The sequence below is a fragment of the Pollachius pollachius genome, assembly GCF_949987615.1.
Source record: "Pollachius pollachius genome assembly, chromosome: 20".
In the NCBI taxonomy this organism is placed as follows: domain Eukaryota; kingdom Metazoa; phylum Chordata; class Actinopteri; order Gadiformes; family Gadidae; genus Pollachius; species Pollachius pollachius.
In genome coordinates this window covers 9074236-9096735 of record NC_136953.1, presented here as the reverse complement: position 1 = coordinate 9096735, position 22500 = coordinate 9074236, and the positions used below count along the sequence as shown (strand labels likewise).

Below are 22500 nucleotides of genomic sequence, written 5' to 3'. Positions count from 1 at the left end.
CTGTCCTAGTGTGTGTCTGTGTGTGTGTCTGTGTCTGTGTCTGTTTGTGTGTGCGTCTGTAGGCCTGTCCCTGTGTGTGCAAAGTAACCAAAAATGTGTATTTCTTAGGCAAAGCGGACAAAAAAGCTTATCAAAACAATAATCGGCGTGTTTCGTCAGCTAACAAATGTATGAATAAAGTTAAGTTCCTGGAGGCATCACACGCTCGAGGGACTCAAATAGATCCATCCCTGTGGCCCTCATCACCAGATTCTACCTATCCGATTCATGGATGGCCCCTGTGCATTAGACACACACACACACACACACACACACACACACACACACACACACACACAGACCCCTGCGTAGTGACGAAAAAAAACATGATATCTCTCAGACCGATCATCATGTACACACACACTCAGGCACATGCATGTGCATGCGCACATGCATGTGCCTGAGTGTGTGTGTGCATGATGATATGTGTGTACGTGCACACAGCCCATGTGACGAGTGGCTCATTAGCAGACGGTAATCCGCTTAGTTGTCACCGACGCCCCACTGGTGCTGAGCTCTTTACAGAGCCAGTTAGAGAGGAGACAGCTGAAGGGCTGAGGCACGCACACACACACACACACACACACACACACACACACACACACACACGTCACACACACACACACACACACACACGTCACACACACACACACACGTCACACACACACAGACGTCACACACACACTCACACGTCACACACACACACAGACGTCACACACACACACACGTCACACACACACACACACACACACGTCACACAAACACACACACACACACTTATAGACAAGAACAAATCAACACCCGTCTCAAGTAAATGGGAAGTGTAGACAATGGTCACTTTTAACTTTGACGGACAGAACACAAACACACACACACACACACGCACACACACACACACACACACACACACAGAAGACATGTGCATTTGTGTATCACACGTGAGAGTGTGAAACAAAGAACTTTGAGTGTGAAACACACACACACACACACACAAACGTATTCACACAAACACTAACACAAAGTTAACAAGGAAGGGGAAAAAATAGTTTGACAAGCACACAAAACGCTGTCAGAAGAACACACCACTCTCCAAAGCTCACACAGAACAGAACGCCCAGAAACACCAGAGGAGTGACAGACCTACAGGCTCACAGAGGAGCTTACACAGAGAGAGAGAGAGAGAGAGAGAGAGAGAGAACGTGTGGGAGAGTGAGGAGACAAATAAGAAGGCGTGCAGGCTTGAAAGGGATGGAAACCCTTTCACACACACACACACACACACACACACACACACACACACACACACACACACAAATACACACAGACAAACACCCACAAACACACACAGAAACACCCTCTTGCAATGTACTCAGTAACCCCATCGAGGCAATAGCTGCTTAGTTGGCCGGCTAGCTGTCTGGCTGGCTGGTTCGCTGGTAGTCTGGCTGGCTGGCCGGTGTGGCTAGGCCCGCTGCTTCTCTTACAAGCTGTCTAGTTGTCTGGCTGGATCGCCGGTAGTCTGGCTAGCCTTCTGCCTCTCTGGCCTCTCTGGCACTGATTGTCCCGTTGCCTGGGCATTCACTGGCTGGTTGGTTACGGACTAGTGTGCAGGCGGGCGGGCCAGGAGACGGCGCAGGAAGTGCAGGTAGAGGCCCTGTGAAGGCCAGGCCCTACATACACCTCATACCACTGCACACAGTCAGTGCTCTGTGGAACAGCGACGTGTACACACAAGGGGCTGGCCAGGTGCCAGGAACGCGCTTAGGATGTCACACACACCCGCATGCACGCATGCACACACACACACACACAGATCGCACACAGATATTTGATAAATGTGTGTGCGGCAGTGGCGGCATCCACAGCTAGCTTGGGCGGTAGCGTTAGCAGACTAAAACCACAATTGTCGTGTTTATGAGCTCAGGCGAAGGCAGACATGCCCCGCGGCCTTTCTGGAAACATCCATCTGTGCTCTAATGAAATAATAATTAAAGGCCGGAGTGGAGCGAAGCTCGCATTCTGAGAATACCTCCAGCACCTCCTCGGCCATTCATTCACAAACTAAGACATTGCCCTGACTTATTCATCCATTCAAGAGTTCATCCATTCATGCGCTCATTCATTCATTAGTCATTCCTTCATTCATGAGTTCAGCCATTCATGGGTTCATTCGTTCATCCATTCATGAGTTCATTCGTTCATCCATTCATAAGTTCGTTCGTTCATTCATTCATGAGTTTCATTCATTCATTCGTGAGTTTGTTCATTCATTCGTGAGTGCCTTCCATTCAGATCCAAAGGCACGGTCTGATGGCCTGACTTCACACGAGCACAGATCGGCTCTTTCTTTTCTTTCATTCATTCATTCATTCATTCATGGCTCCGCGGCGCCGGCCTTCAGCGCTCGGCCGCCCGCTCCTCCCATACAGAGACGCCATCTGCGCCAAGGTCCCTGGAGAGAGAGAGACGCTCAGGGAATCAAGGGAACCAGGGCCGACAAAAAGGACGAAATAAGAGGAATGCGAGAAAGAGACGAGAAAGTAAAAGGGAAGAATGGCGAGAGAGAGAGAGAGAGAGAGAGAGAGAGAGAGAGAGAGAGAGAGAGATAGAGAGAGAGAGAGAGAGAGAGAGAGAGAGAGAGAGAGAATGCTTTCACATCGGAACCTACGTGGGTAAGCTGTCTGCGCGTGTTTGCCTGACCTTGTGCGACTATGAGCGAGTGTGTCCATGAGACCCAGTTCCTTAGAGGGTATGCACGTCATGCATGACTTTGTTTGTGTGTGTGTGTGCATTCCTATGCATGCCCCTGTGTGTGTGTGTGTGTGGGGGGGGGGTTTGTGTAGATCTTTGTTATGCCTGTGTCTTGGCACTTAAGGTTACCTGACCATGAGGGTAAGAAGTGAGCCATCCCTGGATATAAAGCAGGGGAAATGCTGTACTTCGAGCCGTCGTTGGACAGGGAACAGGGGAACTGCTGTCTGTGGGGCCCTGCGGGGGGCCCACATGTGGACGCCTGGGTGTGGGGTGGAGGGGGGGATGACAGCCGCCAAACTCTCGACGGCTGGAATGAGGACAGTTTCAAATGTCTGCTGGAATGTGAAAGGCGATAGATCGACGTACCAGGAATGGGGACGAAAAGCACTCATGGCAACACACATAAGTTATGTGCACACATACTCGCACCCGCACACCAACACATGGACACACACACACACAAACACATACACACAGCTGTAGTCTGTCCAGTGACGCCTCTAAGACGGGCCAAGCTGCCAATGCGATTCATTACACACTGCTGTGTGTGTGTGTGTGTGTGTGTATGTGTTTGTGTGCGTGTGTGTTTATGTGTGTGTGTGTGTGTGTTTATATGTGAGTGTGTGTGTGTTTGTGTGTGTGTGTGTATGTGTGTGTGTATGTGTTTGTGTGCGTGTGTGTTTATGTGTGTGTGTTTATGTGTGTGTGTGTTTATATGTGTGTGTGTGTGTGTGTGTGTGTGTGATCTGTTTGCCGAGTATCACCATGTGAATAAGACACCAGTCAATCACAACATGAGCAGCCTACAGAGACGCCAGGCCAGCCCGGCTACCTACTTACCATTCACGCTAGCTAGCCGGCTAACACAGAGAGAGAGAGAAAGAGAGCGAGAGAGAGACAAAGAGAGGGAGAGACAGAGTGAGAGGGCAATAGAGAGAGAGAGACAGAGAGAGTGATAGAGAGACAGACAGAGAGAGAGAGCGATAGAGAGAATGAGAGCGCAATAGAGAGAGACAGCGAGAGAGAGAGTGATTGAGAGAGAGAGAGAGACATACAGTGAGAGAACGATAGAGTGTCTCTCTCATCTCTCTCTATTAGAGAGAGAGATACAGAGAGAGAGAAACAGGCCCAAATGTGCCATGGGACTCTGCGCAGATGGGCCGAAAAACTGATTGTGAAACAAATGCCAATAATGAAGCACAAATGATGGAGGCGCTTAATTAACGAATCAAGCGGGAAAGGGAACAAATGAATGACACAAATACACACACACACACACAACACACACACACACACACACACACACACACACACACACACACAAGACTACGGAGAAAAAACGGGGACGCTGGGGAGAGGACTGGTGAGGTCTGGTGGAGGGAAGACAGATCCAGAGTCCCAGAGCAAAGACTGACGCCATTCAGTCTCAGAGAGAGAGAGAAAGAAGAGAACAGAAGAAAGAAAGAAAGAAAGAAAGAAAGAAAGAAAGAACGAACGAACGAACGAACGAACGAACGAACGAACGAACGAACGAACGAACGAACGAACGAACGAACGAACGAACGAACGAACGAACGAACGACAGACAGACAGACAGACAGACAGACAGACAGACAGACAGACAGACAGACAGACAGACAGAGACAGAAATAGAGAGAGAGAGAGATAAAAGAAGAGAAAGACAGAGAGAGAGAAAGATAGTTTGACAGTTTGAGCGAGAGAATGAGAGACGGAAAGAGAAAAAAAGAGATTAAGAGGGAGTGAGGGGGCGCGAGAGAGGAATGTGCTACTGTTGAGGAAGCCTGAATCCCCGTCTCCTCGCAGAGGACAAGATGGCAGTGGCGAGCAGACTGCAGTCTCCTATCTCTCCGCCACATCGGAGTCTGACAGCTTCTTGGTTGGCTTAGAGACTCGACCATTTGACCCAATTAAAGCGGCCCTGTGTTTGCTCAATTGGCTGCGACGCGATACCACTGCCACGCACCCAGTCTGCTGGCCTGTAGACCGGCCGCTGTGTTTGAACACAACACAAGAGTTTAAAAACTATTATGGCGAATGGGAGATAACATGAATGTGTGTGTGTGGGAGATGTGAATGTGTGTGTGTGTGTGTGTGTGTGTCTATAGTCGATGCCTGTAACATATAGGATGGGTGAGAAGCAGTGTGTGTTACCTTTGGCCCCAGAAAAGAAATCTGACACACACACACACACACACCCACACACCCACACACACACACACACACAGAGCGGAAGGCAGGCAGGGTATACATTCTAATCTTATCAGTAGATCTAACCTGGCGTACTCTGCGCAACATGTGATGAACTTAAGAATGAAGCTCAAGTCCCCTCCAAGACACACACAACACACACCCACACACACACACACCCACACGAACACACCCACCCACCAAGATCCTAACGATATCCACAAAGTTCACTTCGAAACAGGAAGGACATCTATTGAATTACTCTGCGGGACTACGCGTATGCGTGTGTAGTGCGTGTGCACGGCCGTGTGTGCGAACCTCCTACTGGTTTTCCGCCCTGCCGTTTGCTCCCTTGGGCGTTAAGAGACACACACACTGACCGCTTCTCCTCGTGGGGACGCGTTTTGAACCGTGCGTTAAACCGTGTCCCTGCTGTAGCGCAGCCGACTCTCAGCACCTCTTTAACAAGATAGAGTTACGACGCCGCACTCAACAAGGCTACACACAGAGGCCTTGGAGGCAGGGGAGAACACAGGTGTAGCTCATTAGGTTAACGATGCCGCCTGGAGGCGGGCCCATCGTCCATGATTAAGGTGACGAGATACACCTGTGTTGGCCGCTACTGTCAAACACTGTACTAGGGCTATTCAATTGATCCAATTTTGATCGCGATTTCGACTTTCTGGAATTTCTATTTCGTATATTTAGTATATTTATTTTATTCATTCAATTTTTTATAGAAATTGCAGAACAGCTGTGTACGTATTTGTACATTATTTTCTATTTGAACATCCCTATTTGAACATTTTGTGTATTTTTTTAGATGGGAAATTTCAAAGTTCTCAGTTACAAAGTGTTTTCTTGGAGAGAAATGCTGAATAAATGCATCATGCTTTCCAACTGAAAAATAATCATTTGAATAATCGTGGTTTCAATATTGACCAAAAAAATCCTGGTTATAATCGTTTCCCTAGAATTGACTATAAGACGTGATACCTTCTCATTGAGAGAGAGAGAGAGGAAGGAACTAGAGGGAATATGGCCTCCGGAGTCTCGACATGGCTGTGGGACAAGGAGAGAGACCCGGCCATGAAGAGAGACCGTAGTCTGATATCCGCCTGCTTTAGGGAGACCGACGGCTGACGCACGCACGCACATGCACACACACAATGACACACTTTGTTTTCGTCAGCGGTGAGAGTCCGCCATGGGCGAGTGAGCGTGTGAGATGCTGAGTGAGGTAAATAGAGGGAAAAGATTAGAGACAGAGAATAAAACTCAACACAATGGAGGGGGAGTCTGTGGGAGACCAAAAAAAACAGTAAGAGTGAGAGAGAGGGAAGGAGAGAGGGAGAGAAAAAAAGAGAGAGAGGGAAGGAGTGAGAAGGAGAGAGAAGGAGCGAGAGAGAGGGAGAGAGGAGGAGGGAGAGAGGAAGGGAGAAGGAGAGAGAGAGGGAGGGAGAGAGGGATGGAGAGAGAGATGTTGAGAGGTTGAGAACGTTACATCTGGGGCTTCACTGGCATCGCCACGGCAACAAAAACAACATTCAAATCTTCTCCTTTGGCAAATATCAAAAGTCCTCACATCACCCTTCTCTCTCTCTCTCATTGCCTCTCTACTATGCTTTACTGCCTGCCTTTTTCTACGACTGCAATGTAGCACCCATCTCCCATCTGTTTTATCCACCGTTGTCCATCTCTCTCTGTCCCATCATCCAACACACACACACACACACACACACACACACACACACACACACACACACACACACACACACACACACACAAAAAGGGCCTGTCTACCAGAGGCAGGCCGGGATGTAGCTAGTTAGAGAACATTCTATGCGTGAGCAGACAGAGAATCAATGATAACAACACCAGAAGAGAAGAGTGGGAGGCATTTGTGGTTTCCCATTTCCAGCATCGCAGGATCGCAGGCGTGCATTGTTCCCGGGACCACTCACGGCGGAGACCCTGCCGGCGGATCAAAGGATTCTCGGACCCTTGCCAGGAACAAGAAGGAGAAATAGAGACCAGATGAGGAGGTGCGTGTGTGTGTGTGTGTTCTCTGGACGGTGGGGTTTTCCCCACTTCTGCTACTAAAAACCCCCCCGTGCGAAAGGGGTTGTGGGCGGGTTGGGGTAGGGGAGGTGAGGCGGAGGGAGGCAGGCACTGTGAGCTAACCTGGACACACACACACACACACACACACACACACACACACACAAACCCAGACAGCGGAGATTATTAGGTCTCTCTCTGAGCCAAATCCTCCCATATACGCATCCGTTTTGTCAATGAAAGACGAGTACCTGCCAGAGGATAGCCTAGGCATCTCTCTCACACACACACACACACACACACACACACACACACACACACACACACACACACACACACACACACACACACACCTGGTACTGAACTTTGCATGTCAGTACCATAAAAAAAAGCAACACAAAAAAGAAGCTTTTGGCCCAAGCGTTTACGACCGATGTTTAACTGCCTCTAAAGCATAACGCACACACCCTCACAGACAGACACACACACCCTCACAGACACACACACTACTGTTGAGAGCCTTGGCTAGTTAGCATGCTTGGAGACCTTAGCGCCGACGCCTCCTCTCGGTCATTCCAGCCAATCATAGCTGGCTATTGCTCCATCACAAAACTGCCTACGTGGAACAGTGTGCGTGTGAGTGTGTGCGTGTGTGTCCGTCCGTGTGTGTTTGTGTGTGTGTGTCTCAAGGCAGATCGACTGCACGGCAGACTGGGACCAAACTTGGGGCGCCGCTTGTCAGCGATGACCCGAAGCGACGGCATGGCGGGCGGAGAGGGAAATCAGGACGGCCGCGGTGGGCTGCTGTTGCCACGGCGCCTCGGGATGACCTCATCCAGCGGCATGTGCTTCGAGTTCTGTGGCGAGAACCTCCGGCAGAACCTCCACACATCAGCACTCACACACACACACACACACACACACACACACCCACACACAGCCTTCAACCAAATCCCCAAACAGCAGAGCAGGGTCTGCGTAGCGCGGCAGTGCGATGGCGGTGACTCCTACAGCGGACCACCACAACAAAGCACACACACACACACACACACACACACAAACAACCACACAAACACACACATATCCGCTCTCCTTGAGGTGTGTGGTTGGGCCACGTGTGCAACCACGTCCTCTGTGATATTGTTCAAGGAAACTGAATCAAATACACCGCCCCCCATTACCCACCAACCCGGGAACGGATGACTCTTTGACAAAAGCCAAACAAAAAAACACGAAACAACAAAAAGACAAATGGCAAAGGAGACCTTGTTTTGGTTTTGGGAAGGAACCCTAGGATATTCACAGAGACGATTGTTTTGTTTTGATGTCACGGTGAAGTACACATCCCGTCAACACAGCTGGGTCACACATGTCAGCCAGGGCCCGAGGGCCGAGCGCTCACACACCACTGCACTGTGGACTCGTAGGAGGAGGGGTCACCGATGGAGAGAGACGCGCAACTCCCTCTCAGAAAACCCAAGACGTCTGAACGAGTTTGTCTGCCGCCGACAAAGTTTTTAAGGGTGACATATTATGCCACCAGATGGGAGTGTGATCATCCGTTACAAGCCGTTTGGAAATCGGCCTCTTCTGACATCACAAGTGGGCATGTCCACCTAGATGTGTGACGGATAGATGAGCAACGGTTGCTACAGTCCACTGGGTAGACTGGGTAGACCGATCTATCCAGCACACTTCTAGGCGAACACGCCCACTTGTGATGTCAGAAGAGGCCGATTTTCAAAACGGCTTGTAACGGCTAATCACCCTCACACCTGGTGGTATAATATAAACCTTTAAATCCGAGCTGCAAACATCCAGGCCTGGAACACCCTGACACTAGCCAAACCGACTCCTCATCCAATGGGCTATCTGCCCCGTCCACATGGAGGGGATGATGTTTGGGATCTGTGCTGGTGATCTATGGTCCTATATTGGTTTTGGTGGGTCCCGAGACAGCGGTGCTAATGTGTTTATCAATCATTACGAGGCGTATCAAAACCTGCGTTGTAAAGGTCGCTCACGAGTCGGGACTGCGGTCGTGTTAATCCATGGCTCTGTTTGTTTACACTGTGCAAATGCCAATCAGGCAGCAGGCATGGGTGTGTGTGTGTGTGTGTGTGTGTGTGTGTGTCTGTGTGTGTGTGTGTGTGTTCTGCTGTGTATCACATATTCAAAGCGTTCCGACTCCTACTCTTCGTGGCGACAATTAGGCCCTACCTAAAGCATGGAATGTGAAGCAAATACAAACATGCACACGCACGCACACACACAACCATGTGGACCACTTGTGACCCTGCTGAATATGCCTGCAAGGCAATTGCTTTGGGGCAGTGCATGGGAGTGAGCGAGAGACAGCCAGAGAGAGAGAGAGAGAGAGAGAGAGAGAGAGAGAGAGAGAGAGAGAGAATGTATGTGTGCTGTTGTTTGTCCCGTGGAATGTATGGTGCGTCGGGCGTCCCGGGACGCTAGCAGGCACACAGTGGGCCCCTGTCCAGCCCCAACGGCCCCTCCAGGGCCTGACCAATGCTCTGGTCCCGCCAGTGGGCCCCGTCTAATCCAATTAGACCCCAGCACTAATTAACCGGAAAATCTGCCTCAATTGTCCGTTGTGGCCCGGGACCACCGTCCTCTGCTTGTCCGGGAGACGGGTAGACAGCACACAGTTGTTTTGGACACACACACACACACACACCTGCGCGCGCACTACCACACTAGGACACATGATATGATAGTTTGTACGTTTAGATGAATATGACATTGCTGCAGGTGCACCAGAATAAAGCAACTGGAAGGGGAAAGAGAGGGAGAGAGAGACACAGAGCGAGAGAGAGACAGTGAGTGTGTGTGTGTGTGTGTGTGTTTGGGTGTGTGTGTGGGCGGGAGCCAGACAGTGTAACACATCGTCCTTCCTCGTTTGTTTGTTTTTCCGAGCGTAAACCCTGTTTTAATAGCTCTGGGGCTAAACCACAGACACTGTGTGTGTGTGTGTGTGTGTGTGTGTGTGTGCGTGTGTGCGCGCGCGCGCGTGTGTGCGTGTCTGTCTGTGTCAGTTTGTTCGCCACCTATCCATGGGTTTATATCACTACAGGTTGACTTCAATAGAAGAGGCCGCCTACATCAACACACCAATGCTGGGTAGCACAATGAACACACATTCAAATTCAACCTCCCCACCCCTGACCCCTCGTCGTTGTTGATGTTGACGTTGTTGATGTTATTGTTGCTGGGATTCGCTGCAGCCCTATCAGAGAGGCATCAGACTGAGCTTGTGTTTACCTCCAAAGCACCAGAGATCGGTTATTTCCAAACACTGTTTGATAAGTTGTGTACTTCTTCCTACTGCTTTACAGGCATATTGATGGAATATGGGGAACATGCCTATTTGTTTTTTTGTTCGAAATATTTTCGTTTTTGTTTATGGATTTTTCGTGCTTTTCGTGTTGTTTTTGTATTTTTGTTTGTATGATATGTTTTGATTTTTATTGATAAGTCTGAACTAAATGTAAGCAATTCAATAAAAAAAAAGAAATGGGCGCAGCGCTTGCTACGCTAAGCTAACTAACTAGCTTGCGTGGCTACGCGCAGTGCGGTGGGGGTCACACGCGCGGCGGCGTAGCCTAGCGCTGTGCACACAGCACAGTCAGCGCTGACATTAACAGGACGGCGTTAGAACCAGAGCCCCCCCCCCCCCTTTGGGTGTTGGTCCAGCGTCGACGGTGGCGTGGTCCGACAACGATCGTCGCGGCAACGCAAAAAACGCACCAACGACAACAACGACAACACCAAAAGCAGGGGGGGTTGTGGAGATAAGGGCCCCCGTCTATATTGAGGGGTCATCAGAACGCCTCACATGGCGTCTGCGTGCCGCTTGAGGAGTGAGGACGGCTGCAGCCCTGCAGGGTTCAGCACAGCGAAAACAACAGGAATACTGACGACTTCCCATCCCCAGCCTCCGGTTCCCCATCCGAAGACGGTGTGTGTTTGCGTGTGTGCGTGCAGCTTGGCGGGTTCTTGTGTGTATTCTTTTGTGTGTATCATGTATTCAAAGCGTGGATATACTCTTAACTACAGACCACAGACCAGGCTCTCGATCCCCATGCGAAAGCAGTGTGTTTGTGTTAGTGTGCGCGTGGGTGTGTTTGTGTTTGTGCGTGTGCATGTGTGTGTGTGTGTGTGTGTGTCTCTTGGCTGGATGGCCACAGCAGGCCCGACTGGTTATTTAAGGAGCGAGCCTCATGGCGCACCAGATGGCGAAGAGAGACGATACGTGATTGGTCAGAGTGAAGCGAGGGGGGGGGGGGCTCGGGGGGGACTGGGACTAGGGGGATACGTCTGTTCCGGCTCATTCCTCACCCCTGGTGACGGCCGAGAGAGCGATCTGTGATTGGATTTGATCCGCGGTTAACGATTCCATGCTATTTAGTTTCCCCAAAGGATCACGCACACACAAACACACACACACACACACACACACACACACACACACACACACACACACATTACACACACACATAACACAAACACACACCCCTGTATAACATGAGATAAAAATCAGAGGCGAAAACATTTTAATGAGCGATACATAACCATACAAAGAAGTGTTGCAATCTATTAACATGCATGAGCCTGTGTAAATGTCAACCACACACAGAGTTGCAGGTGTTATATATACACATGCACACACACACACACACACCAACCACACACACAAACACAGAATGATATGCCCCAACACACGCTTACCCTACCCACCAACCCACCCACCCAACGACCAACACACACACGCACGCACGCACACACGCACACACACACACAAAGTAATAAGCACCAACACACACACACACACACACCCACCCACCCACACACAGTGTAATATGCACCAACACACACACAAACACACAGAACATTATGCACTTCCACTTGCACAAACATACACACAAAACCGCACACACCCTCACAGACACACACACACACACACACACACACACACACACACACGGACAGGGCCCCGAGCGCGTCTGGGTGGGGGTGCACACCACACACACGCGTCTGATGGACGTCCAACAGCGTGTTCTTGGCCCACAGTCTGCTGCTAACATCCAATCCAAGCCCTGAAATAGACTGCTGCGCCACAGACTGAGAGCTCTCTGTGCAGAGCTCAGCCACCTCCCTGGTTTGGGCAAGGCAACACCGAGTGGGGAGGTGGAACCAAACCCGACGCTGTGCAAAGGACGCTGTCGGTCGGGGAAGTGCTCACCGTCCTGAGACACTGTGCGTCTTTTAAACGCTTCCACGTGTTTAGGGTCGCATCACTGCAACGCCACTTCCTTCCGCTCGGAAGGGCTGTGCGTGCAGGGTTTTCCCTGTGTGTGTGTGTGTGTGTGTGTGTGTGTGTGTGTGTGTGTGTGGTTGTGCATGGGGTAGGGTTGACTGTGACCTAAAATATTGAAGACAAGGAGCCCGGTCGTCATGGAGATGCAATATGGCCGCTTTTCCGAAAATATGCAGACGACGCCCAGATTGGTCAAAGTTGTTTTTCTGTTTTCGGTGGTAATCTGCTTTTACACAGTGGTAATCTGAATTTACACAGTGGTATGTGTGCTCTGTGGCTATGTGTGTATTTATATTGCGTTTGTGTGTGTAAATAAATCAGTTTAGCCCCTGGCTTTCCACACACACACACACACAGACACACATAAAGACACACACACCCTCACACACCTTCGGTGGTCCTACGCAAGCATCTGCTTGCCAGGAAATCCAGCGCTATAATTACCACGCTTCAGGTCCTCTGAACGTCAGAGTTGAAATAATCACGGACAAGATCATTCTGTGGCCCTCAGACTGCACTCACAGTGCCCCATAAAGGGTTTGTGTCTGTCTGTATGTCTGTCTGTCCTTTTTCCATTAATAATCTAGAAGGCTGTATTCAAGCACACACCTCAGCAGCAAAAGGCGAGACGCATCATGGTCAAATGTCCTCAATTACCAGGACGTTCAATCGCACAAAACACTACAATTATTATGAGAGTATGACCTAATGATTTGCACCCGATCCAAACTTGTATAAAGAAGTGGGCAAAGCAGTTTGGTCTTTGGGCTCTCCTGGACGTTTCTTCCTCCTGGCAAGGCGGCGGAAAAACATTTTTACCATCTGAAGTCACCACCAGTATGGGTGAACTTGTGCAGCCAGATCGCATGGGCTGTCTCATTGAGTTATGCGACTCCCAGCCACAGAGGTACCGGGTTCGATCCCCATCGCATCCACATCCTAACCCTGAAGGCGTCCTTGCAGCGAGATGGACCGAAACCTCTTCCACCTCCACCATGCCATGCGTCAGGGGTACGGTGTCTGCTCTGCGGTTAAGAAGATATGTCCGTTATAGCGTGTTGTGAAATGACGTTTCTGAGCCCGTCTTGGTAAAGGTGTGAAAGGCCGAGAAGAAAATGGAGGAATAGAGACGAAAGGGGTTGCCATTGAAGGGAACCACAGTAAAGAAAGGAAAAAGTAAACCGCCCTTTAATTCGGAGAGGAAATAGTTCAATAATAAGCAGTAGCGGTGCGGTTTGCCAACTGCGCGGAAAAAAACAGCAATCAAAGAAGAAGCATTGGATACTTAGGAGAAAAGGCATTAAACTAAGCCAAAGAACGGTGATGATAACACGCAAGGAGCAGCCGGGAAGAAGGAGCAACAGAAACTGACCCAAATAAACTGAAACAAAGTGGGAAAGAAAGAGAATGAAAGAAAGTCTCTCTCTCTCTCTCCCTCCCTCCCTTCCTCCCTCCCTCTCTCTCTCTCCTCCTCCCTCCCCCCCCCCCCCCCCTCTCTCTCTCTCTCTCTCTCTCTCTCTCTGGCCATGGTGAGGCCCAGCGTGGCACAAACACTCACACACACAAAAGGATCATTCTAAGGAGAGGAAAGAGGGGGAGGAGGGCTCTGTATGTGTGTGTGTATGGGGGGGGGGGGGGACTGTACAGAGGCATTTGGGAAACTGTGCGAGAGAAAACTCTGGCCCCAGCCTCACATTCACAGCCAACGTGTAACATTCCCCCCCGCCCCCAGCCCCATGCTGCCATGGCTAAAGTGCTAGCGCTAACAGAAGAGCTTTAAATGGAGCCAGTGTAGAGGCTAGTTACGCACACACACACACACACGCACACACACATAAACACAGATTACACACACACACACAGCTGACACAGCTAAATTCTCACAATAACCCCCCCCCCCCCCCCCCCCCCATCCCACACACTCACACACACAAACACACGCACACACACACATCAATGTGTTTGCTGCTTTCTGAAGTGGTATTTCTGTATGAAGGGGACGGGGGACGCGCGGGTTCAATTAGGTTCAAATAAAAGTCTTTAATACACTTTTCCATGGCACTTGAACCTTAAAAAGCAATGAACTTAGAGTTGTATTCACAGGGAAAACGTAAGGGGGGGACGGACGGACGGACGGACACCACAATCACCACTGACTTCCGCTCACCCTCACGGTGACGTTTATCGCTTTGTGACTCACACAACTCTTTGTGTTTAATCTTTAGCATCTTCTGCAGCTGTAACACAAACCCAAACAACTAGAGCAAACGCTCAATAGAATATCTAGGGGGGGGGGCTAAAAATAAACATCCTCTGTATATTAACGCTGCTCTGAAACGTGAATGAACGCATTGACCGAAGACGGAACGCTTCTCTCGCTCACTCAGAGAAGTCTCCCCAGAGAAGCCTCCTCAGAGAAGCCTCCTCAGAGAAGTCTCCCCAGAGAAGCCTCCTCAGAGAAGTCTCCCCAGAGAAGCCTCCTTGGAGAAGCCTCCTCGGAGAAGCCTCCTCGGAGAAGTCTCCCCGGAGAAGCCTCCCCGGAGAAGCCTCCCCAGAGAAGCCTCCTCAGAGAAGCCTCCTCAGAGAAGTCTCCTCAGAGAAGCCTCCTCAGAGAAGCCTCCTCAGAGAAGTCTCCTCAGGTCAGTTGGGTTCCTGCGCGTCTGAACCGTGGGGGAGAAGGAGCGAACAGCGCTATCTAAACAGGACTGCTGTGTGAGCCTCTCTCGCTCTCCCCAGATACATTACTCAGCGGTTTATGCCGCCATGTATAGATCCGCCATGACGCAACCTTAAACAGTGCTCTCCGACTGACGTTGTTAGTCTTAAGCACTTTGTCCGGGGGTTTAAAGAAATGTATGTATGTTTATGTTACGGAGAAAGGTCTATCCTTTTTCTTTATATGGCTTTTTGGAGAAACCAGATCTTCGGTCTCTGTCTGCTCAACAACACAACACGCACGCACACACACACACGCAGACACACACACCACACACACACACTCGCACACACATACACACACACACATGCACACTCGCACACACACAAAAAATAAAATAAGTCCAGTCTATAATGCCTTAAACTACAACTTAGGGTCCGATGGAGTTCAAACGGCCGTGAAACACAACAAATGTATAATGCATTTTAGGACGTCGAAGCTAACCATATCTCATGCCAAGGATTAGCGTACATCAGACATAAACACAATTTGGCCCGGGGGCTTTTGCCAACCTGGCGCCAAGGACTCGTGCTTGGAAGTCATACGTAGCGGGAGAGAGAAAGTCGTCTGACTGCAAGGCGCCATTTGGACGACCGTGGTGATAATACACTCGCCTGTGATGTGATGCTACATGAAAAACATAAGAATGATAGTCTAGAGGAGCTTTGGGGGGAATGTCGCAGAGAAAGTGAAGAAAATCCCCGTCGACAGAGTGTGTGTGTGTGTGTGTCTGCCGTGTCAGTGTGTGTGGTCCCTGTGTGGTGTGTGCGTGAGTCGTCCTACCCGTCCCCTCCTTGCTGCCGTTCTGGTGGTTGCGCAGCTCATCCGACTTGTAGAAGTCGATGCTGGCGTACGTGTTGAGACTGGAGCCGCCGCCGCCGCCGCCGCCGCCGCCGCCGCCGCCGCCGCCGCCGCCACCGCCGGCCCCTGCTCCTCCCACGCCCCCTCCCGCTCCTCCACCTGATCCTGATCCGGACCCCCCGCCGAGCAGGGCAAACAGGCGGGACGGGGCGGCCTGGAGGCCCGAGGGCCCGTCGGCGGCCGGGTGAGGCGTCTCTTTGTTGGCCAGGTCCAAGTCTATGTAGTTGAGGCCTTGCTCTCCGCACAAAGCCTGGGCGACGGGTGACGGCTGCTGTCCGGGGAGGTGGAACTGTGCGGGGGGGTCCGACGCTCCGCCGCCGCCGTTGCTGTTCCCCCACAGCATGCCCTCGAAGCCGAGGCGCCGCGCCACGGCTTGGGCGTGCTCCGGGAAGAGGGAGGCGGTGGAGGAGCTGGAGGAGGAGGAGGAGGTGGAGGAGGAGGAGGGGGCGGGGCCGGAGGAGGTGGACGCCAGGAACGTCTCCGAGCAGTGGCGGCGGCGACCCTGGGGGTCCGCCCGGATGACCTTGGCGCCGTGGTCGGGGTTGGCCGGGGGCTTGGCCGGGGGGAAGTCCAGCCCCAGGGGCAGCCCCGGGACCAGGGGGACCGCGGGCCGGGCCGGGGGCGGGGCCTCGGGCGAGACGTTGGACGACGTGATCCGGGTGGGGGCGGAGCCGTCGCGGTTCAGGCTGAACGCCATCTCGGTGTAGTCGCCGCAGGACGTGGGCGACCCCGACTCGCTCGGCGGCGGGACGCTCTCCCGGCTCTTCCTCCGGGCCGCCCCCCCTCCTCCCTCTCCTCCTCCCGTCGCCACGACAACCACCTCCTCATCCTCCTCCTCCCGGCAGGGGCCCCCCGGCGCGCGGCCGCGGAGCTTGGGCGCCTGGGGGGCCATGGTGGGGGGCGTGGGGGGCGTGTGGAAGGAGGGGAAGCCCAGCGGCGCGAGGGAGAGCGGCGAGGGGCAGGGGGAGGGGCCCAGGTCCATGTTGACGTACTCCGAGGCCCCCGGGGGCGGGGTGAGGGGCGCCGAGGGGCTGCGGGACAGCGGCAGGAAGCCGCAGGCGGGCCGCAGTCTTCCAGGCTGCGGGGGGCCGCAGTAGCCGTGCCTCAGACCGCCGCCGCCGCTCTTGGCCAGGCCCTTGAACTCGATGCTGACGTACTCCCCGGGGCTCTTGGGCTCCGGGGCCAGGGGGTTCTCCCGCACGCGGGGCAGCGTGTTGGCCTTGGACACGTCCACGAACAGGCTGACGGGCCGGCTGCGGGCGGGGCCCCCCTGCCTGGCCGGCGCCGCCCCGCCGCGGCGCTGCTGCAGGCCGCCGCCCCCGCCGCCGTTGACCTCCTTGGAGGGCGTTCCTGTCAGCTTGCCCCCCGGGGCGCTGTGGGGCCCCTTGGGGGTCCGCTCCTCGCCCTCCCCGCCCAGGCTCTCGCTGCTGGCCGAGCTGGAGGAGTAGGACGAGGACGAGAGGTGGCGCCCCCCGCCGGCCCCCGGCCCCCCGTTGGGCCGGCGGCCGCGGGCCACGCCCTCCTCGAACAGCCCCTTGGAGGGGTTGTGTTTGTAGGAGCGCGGCAGGGAGTAGTACGAGTACACCATCTTGGGCCCCGGCGGCTGCGGCCCCTGCTGGCCGGGGGCCCCGTGCTGGGGCTCCGCCTCCTGCGCCGGTGGGGGGCTGCCGTTGGCCGAGCGCGCGCTGATGGGCGACATGTTCATGTAGTCGCTGCCGGCGCGGCTGTCGGCGCTGCCGGGCCAGGCCCCGCCCCCCCGCTGCTCGGGGGAACAGCTGCCGTGCGGCGACATCATCATGTAGCCGTCGGCGGCGTGCGGCGGCGCCGGGCGGATGGGCTGCGGCGGCGACACGCTGTTGTTGGGCGTCATGGCCATGTAGTCGTCGGCGGGGCCCCTGGCCGACAGCTCGCCGTCGGCGAAGGAGGCGGGGGCCCCCGGCGGCTGGGAGCCCCCGCCCGGCAGCATGGACATGTAGCCGTTGTCCACGCCGGGCGGCGGGTGGGGCGACACCGGCGTGGCCGCGCCCCCCTCCCCGCCCCGGCAGAGCTCCGCCCCCCCGGCCACGTCCAGGTAGCCGCCGCCGGCTGAGGAGCCGCTGACCACGCCCGAGTCGCGCTGCGTGCAGCAGGAGGACGCCGACGAGGCGAACGACTCGCGGCTGGTGCTGCGCGACATCACCGCGTAGTCCGCGCAGTCCCCCTCGGGGCCCGGGGGCCCCGGGGCCGGCATGCAGGGGCCCTCGCCGCGGCGCTGCCCCCCCCGGGGGGCCAGCCGCTCCAGGGCCATGGGGGGCAGCGAGGCCCGCTTGCTGAGCAGCTGGCGCTCCGCCTCGCTCTCGCGGCTGGACGAGCGCCGCAGCACCCTCGTGGCCCCCGGCGGGGCCCCTGGGGAGCCCACGCCCCCGTCCTGGGACGCCAGGGAGCTGGCCGCCGAGCTGCAGTCCGTGGCGCCGCACTGGCCCATCAAGATGTAGTTGGCCCCGGCGTCGTCCAGGGACCCGGGGCCCGGGCCGGGGGAGGGCAGCGGGCCCTGCTCCCCGGGGGAGGAGCCGTACTCGTCCGAGGAGCCGTAGTCGCTGGGGGAGCCCGACACCGAGGCGTGGTGGGAGGGGGGCCCGCGGCCGTAGGGGCCCGGCGCGGCGGCGGCGGCGGCGGCGGAGGCTTGCCCCGGCGCCGGGGCCCCCGCCCCGGCGAGCTCGGAGCCGTGGCCGGAGCTGGAGGACGGGCCGGGGGCCGGCGTGGAGATGGAGCGCATCAGGCCCAGGGGGCCCTTGGCGGCGGGGCCCGAGGACGAGCGCGCCGACCTGGAGCGCAGGACGGGGGTCCCGGAGCAGGAGCCGTTGGTGGCCGGGCTGGAGCCGGGGGGCCCCTGGGGGCCCGAGCAGCCGCCGGGCGCCCCCTCCTCGCCCTTGGCGGCGTCACTGGCGGTGCGGGGCCGCGGGACGCCGTGGCGCGGGGTGGGCGAGGCGTTGGCGCTGCCCGCCCCCCCGCCGAGGGGCGGCTCGGTGCGCGAGCGGCGGGTGAAGCCCACCTGGCTGGGGGGCGGGTTGGGGTGGTGGCGTCGGGACGGCACGCTGATGGGATTGGAGGCCGTGGCCCCGCCCCCCGGCCCCGAGCTGGACTGTGATTTGCTGCGCTGGCGGAACTCGTCGCTCAGCGCCTTCATGGCCTCCAGGAGGGACTCGTGCATGTTCTGGGCCACCACCGAGTCGTCCACCTGCGCGCACACACACACACGCACAGACACACACACTTAGACATATGGTCGATATTTTGAAATACTTTTAACTCCTACTGTAATTTATTCATGTTGTTATTCGCTTTTATTATAGTTAAAAACATTAAATTTGACGCATATGCTTAAAGAGTGCGTGTGTAAACTCAAAAAGTTATGTATTCGTGTTGTCATTTGCTTCTATTATAGTAAACAATAACAGCACCTTTTTATATATCGAATTGGTGCTCTGAAAATGAAGCACCTGGAAGGACCCTGAAAAGTCTTACAAAAAGTCTTAGAAGTGTTAAGTGTTCAGACTTCATATAACGTATTAAAAGCCTTCTAAAATATTTCAAAAAGTACTAAGAACATCCAAAAAGTAAGCTCAAGTTTACAGGTATTGAGAAACCCTAAAAAATCTTCAAATACTTCAAGTGATTCAAAAGTGGCAACAGTGTGGCAGCTTATTCTAGAGCACTGATCGCTCAGAGGGCCTCGGGGGCCCCACCCACCTGCATCCAGAACTCCCCCGGGCCCGTGACGGCCGAGCGGCCCACCTCCACGAAGAAGAAGTTCTCCGAGTGGCCGCAGCGCCGCACGTTCATCAGCTGCAGCACCACCGCCGCCGCGTCAGAGTGCAGCTTCACGAAGTTCACCGTCTTGTCCGTCAGACACAGGCGGTAGATGCCCACCAGGTTCCTGGCCTGGCCCAGGCCCTTGGGCCACACCTTCACCTGCCACACCTCCTTGAAGGCCGGCCCGGGGTTGAGGAGGACGGCCGTGTCCCCGTAGTCCCCGCCGCCGCCGGACGCCGCTGCCGCCGCCGCCGCTGCCGCAGAGACGGCGGCTTCGCTGCTGGTGACGTCCGCCAGGCTCTTACCTGGGAGGGAGGGAGAGGGAGGGGAAAAGATGGAGGGAGGGAGAGAGAGGGAGGGAGGGGTAGGGGGAGGGAGAAGGAGGGGGAGGGAGAAGGAGGGGGAGAGAGAGGGAGGGAGAGAGAGGGAGAAGGAGGGGGAGAGAGGGAGGGAGAGGGAGAAGGAGGGGGAGAGAGGGAGGGAGAGGGAGAAGGAGGGGGAGAGAGAGGGAGGGAGAGAGAGGAAGGGAGAGTGAGAGAGGGATGGAGAGGGGGAGGGAGGGAGGCAGAGAAAATAGATAGAGGTTATTTAGAGACATTCTCCATCTTGAGCTGCCTTTGGCTAGGATTAAGTTCAAGTAAAGTCAAACACAATGAAATGCGGTTTGTTTATATTATATCGGTAAAATATAGTATTGACTTGAAATAACCTACTTAGCAGGTCTTGTGCTGAAATATTCATATTCCATGTTGAGCTATACTGTACTATTTATTCATTATTTGCATTTCATTTTCTTAGCTTTATGTATTTATTGATAGTTCTTTCGACATGTACCTTTTTCTCCACAAACTGCAGACTCGAATGAATGAAAATATGGGAAAAACGAGCCACATTGGCAGAAGAAGAACTCTGCCCACCTTTACCCTCGGGGAATCCCACCCATGCTACCTTATCCTCCAGGAGAAAGCGGATTCGATGCGACCGAGTGAACCGCTGAGCGCTGCACGGTGTGTTAGGCCAGTTTACACATTTCCAGACCAGGACTTTGAACTAATCCAACAAGAGGGGTCTGTCCTCATCGTGAGACACCTGCAGCGAGTGCGGACCGCCAGGTGGGGCCTTTATTGACCAGTACAGTGGGGCCAAAGGGGGGCCCGACTTATGTAACATGTGCTGATTTTGGACTTGTTCCCCCTCTATCTGTGAGCTGGATCAGGCTTCCCCAGCCTGTGTGTTCAGTGACGTGCTGGGGAGGGAGAGTGGGGGAGAGGCAGTCTACTGCACGATTCACCCGGGGTCCTGCATTTCATTCAAACACGCTTGCACCGACACACACCAACACCCACACACACACAGACCTGCTGGACAGGCTTCTACAATGTGCACACACACACAAACACATATGCTTGTGAATACAAACTTGCACACGCACAGACACACACACACACACACATTCAGGCACGTGGATGCATACACACGCTCACACACACACACACACACACACACACACACATAGACCTGCTGGACAGGCTTCTACAATGTGCACACACACACAAACACATATGCTTGTGAATACAAACTTGCACATGCACAGACACACACACACACACACATTCAGGCACGTGGATGCATACACACGCTCACACACACACACACACACACACACACACACACATACACACACACACACACACACACGACAGTGTGCCACGTTTATGACAGTGTGCCTTTGTCGTTGCACATGCCCAATGGAATCTGTTACTGACCAAATTAGAAACAAATGTAAAAGCCAAGCTAAATAATGGGATTCGGGTTATTCATCCAAATTGAGCGCTAAGGCTGGCAGTCCTTCCAAATTGGTGTTGACTTTAATTTTTTATTGAATTTTTTATTTTCCTTTTACTACTATCATAATTTTAACTTGAAGCCTAACCCTAACCCCATGGTTGGTAGTGTTTTTCTATGTTTCTCCAAAAAGTGCATTGAGTCTGCGTATACCATATGAAACGTGCTACACAAATAGTGTACAGAAACGAAGCAGGCGATATGTGCTGGAGCAACACGGCTAAAGGAGGGGGAACAGCGCTGAGCACAGTCAAACTGTTCTATGGCATAGGGTGGCGCTCTTCTGTTTCTCTATCCACAGTGCCAAGCTCTGTGCCTTGAGAGACACAGAACACACACACACACCGCGGTGCAAACGTATATCAACTCGCTGACACGAAGGCCCAGTACAATGGGACTCACCTGTTTCCGTAGGAACAGTCGTGCTCTCTGTATCAGGCAGAAACAGGTGAGCTCGGGGGGGGGGGCTGGCTTTAATAACTCATCTCTTTCCCCCGTGACGCACGGGGGAAACAGCGGAGAAAGCGAGATGCAGAATGTTGTATTATGGTTTTAGATCACTCGAGGTACTGGGGAGAAAATGAAAGGGCGATGTGTCTAAATAAGGAGGTTGTGGCGGTACTGGCGGTGGGTGAAGTAAGCGATCCATCATTCATGGCGGATCCCGCGATGGATAAATGTATATACGCCCACGCACGCATGACGCCTGAACTATAAACATAAGGCAGTGCTTGCGTAACGGCCCCCATGTGTGTGTCCTCTGTTTGCGTGTGCGTGTGTGTGTGTCTGTGTGATTTTATCTCTTTTCCTTAAACTACAGGATCAACCGCTTCTTGTAGGAGACTGAAATAGCATGCAGGGCCATGCATTACTATTTCATGCAGCCGAG

General features: G+C 53.9%; 1 protein-coding gene across 1 annotated transcript in view; it reads right to left on the bottom strand.

Moving 5' to 3' along the window:
• Window positions 1–22500, bottom strand: part of LOC307091215 (insulin receptor substrate 1-B) — a 48554-nt gene that overhangs the window by 12185 nt on the left and 13869 nt on the right. The window contains exons 2-3 of the mRNA XM_079758140.1: window positions 19704–20071; window positions 15897–19191 (exon numbers count right to left, since the gene is read on the bottom strand). Of these exons, the coding sequence (XP_079614266.1) occupies window positions 15897–19191; window positions 19704–20071 (3663 nt within the window). The remainder of the gene's footprint in view (window positions 1–15896; window positions 19192–19703; window positions 20072–22500) is intronic.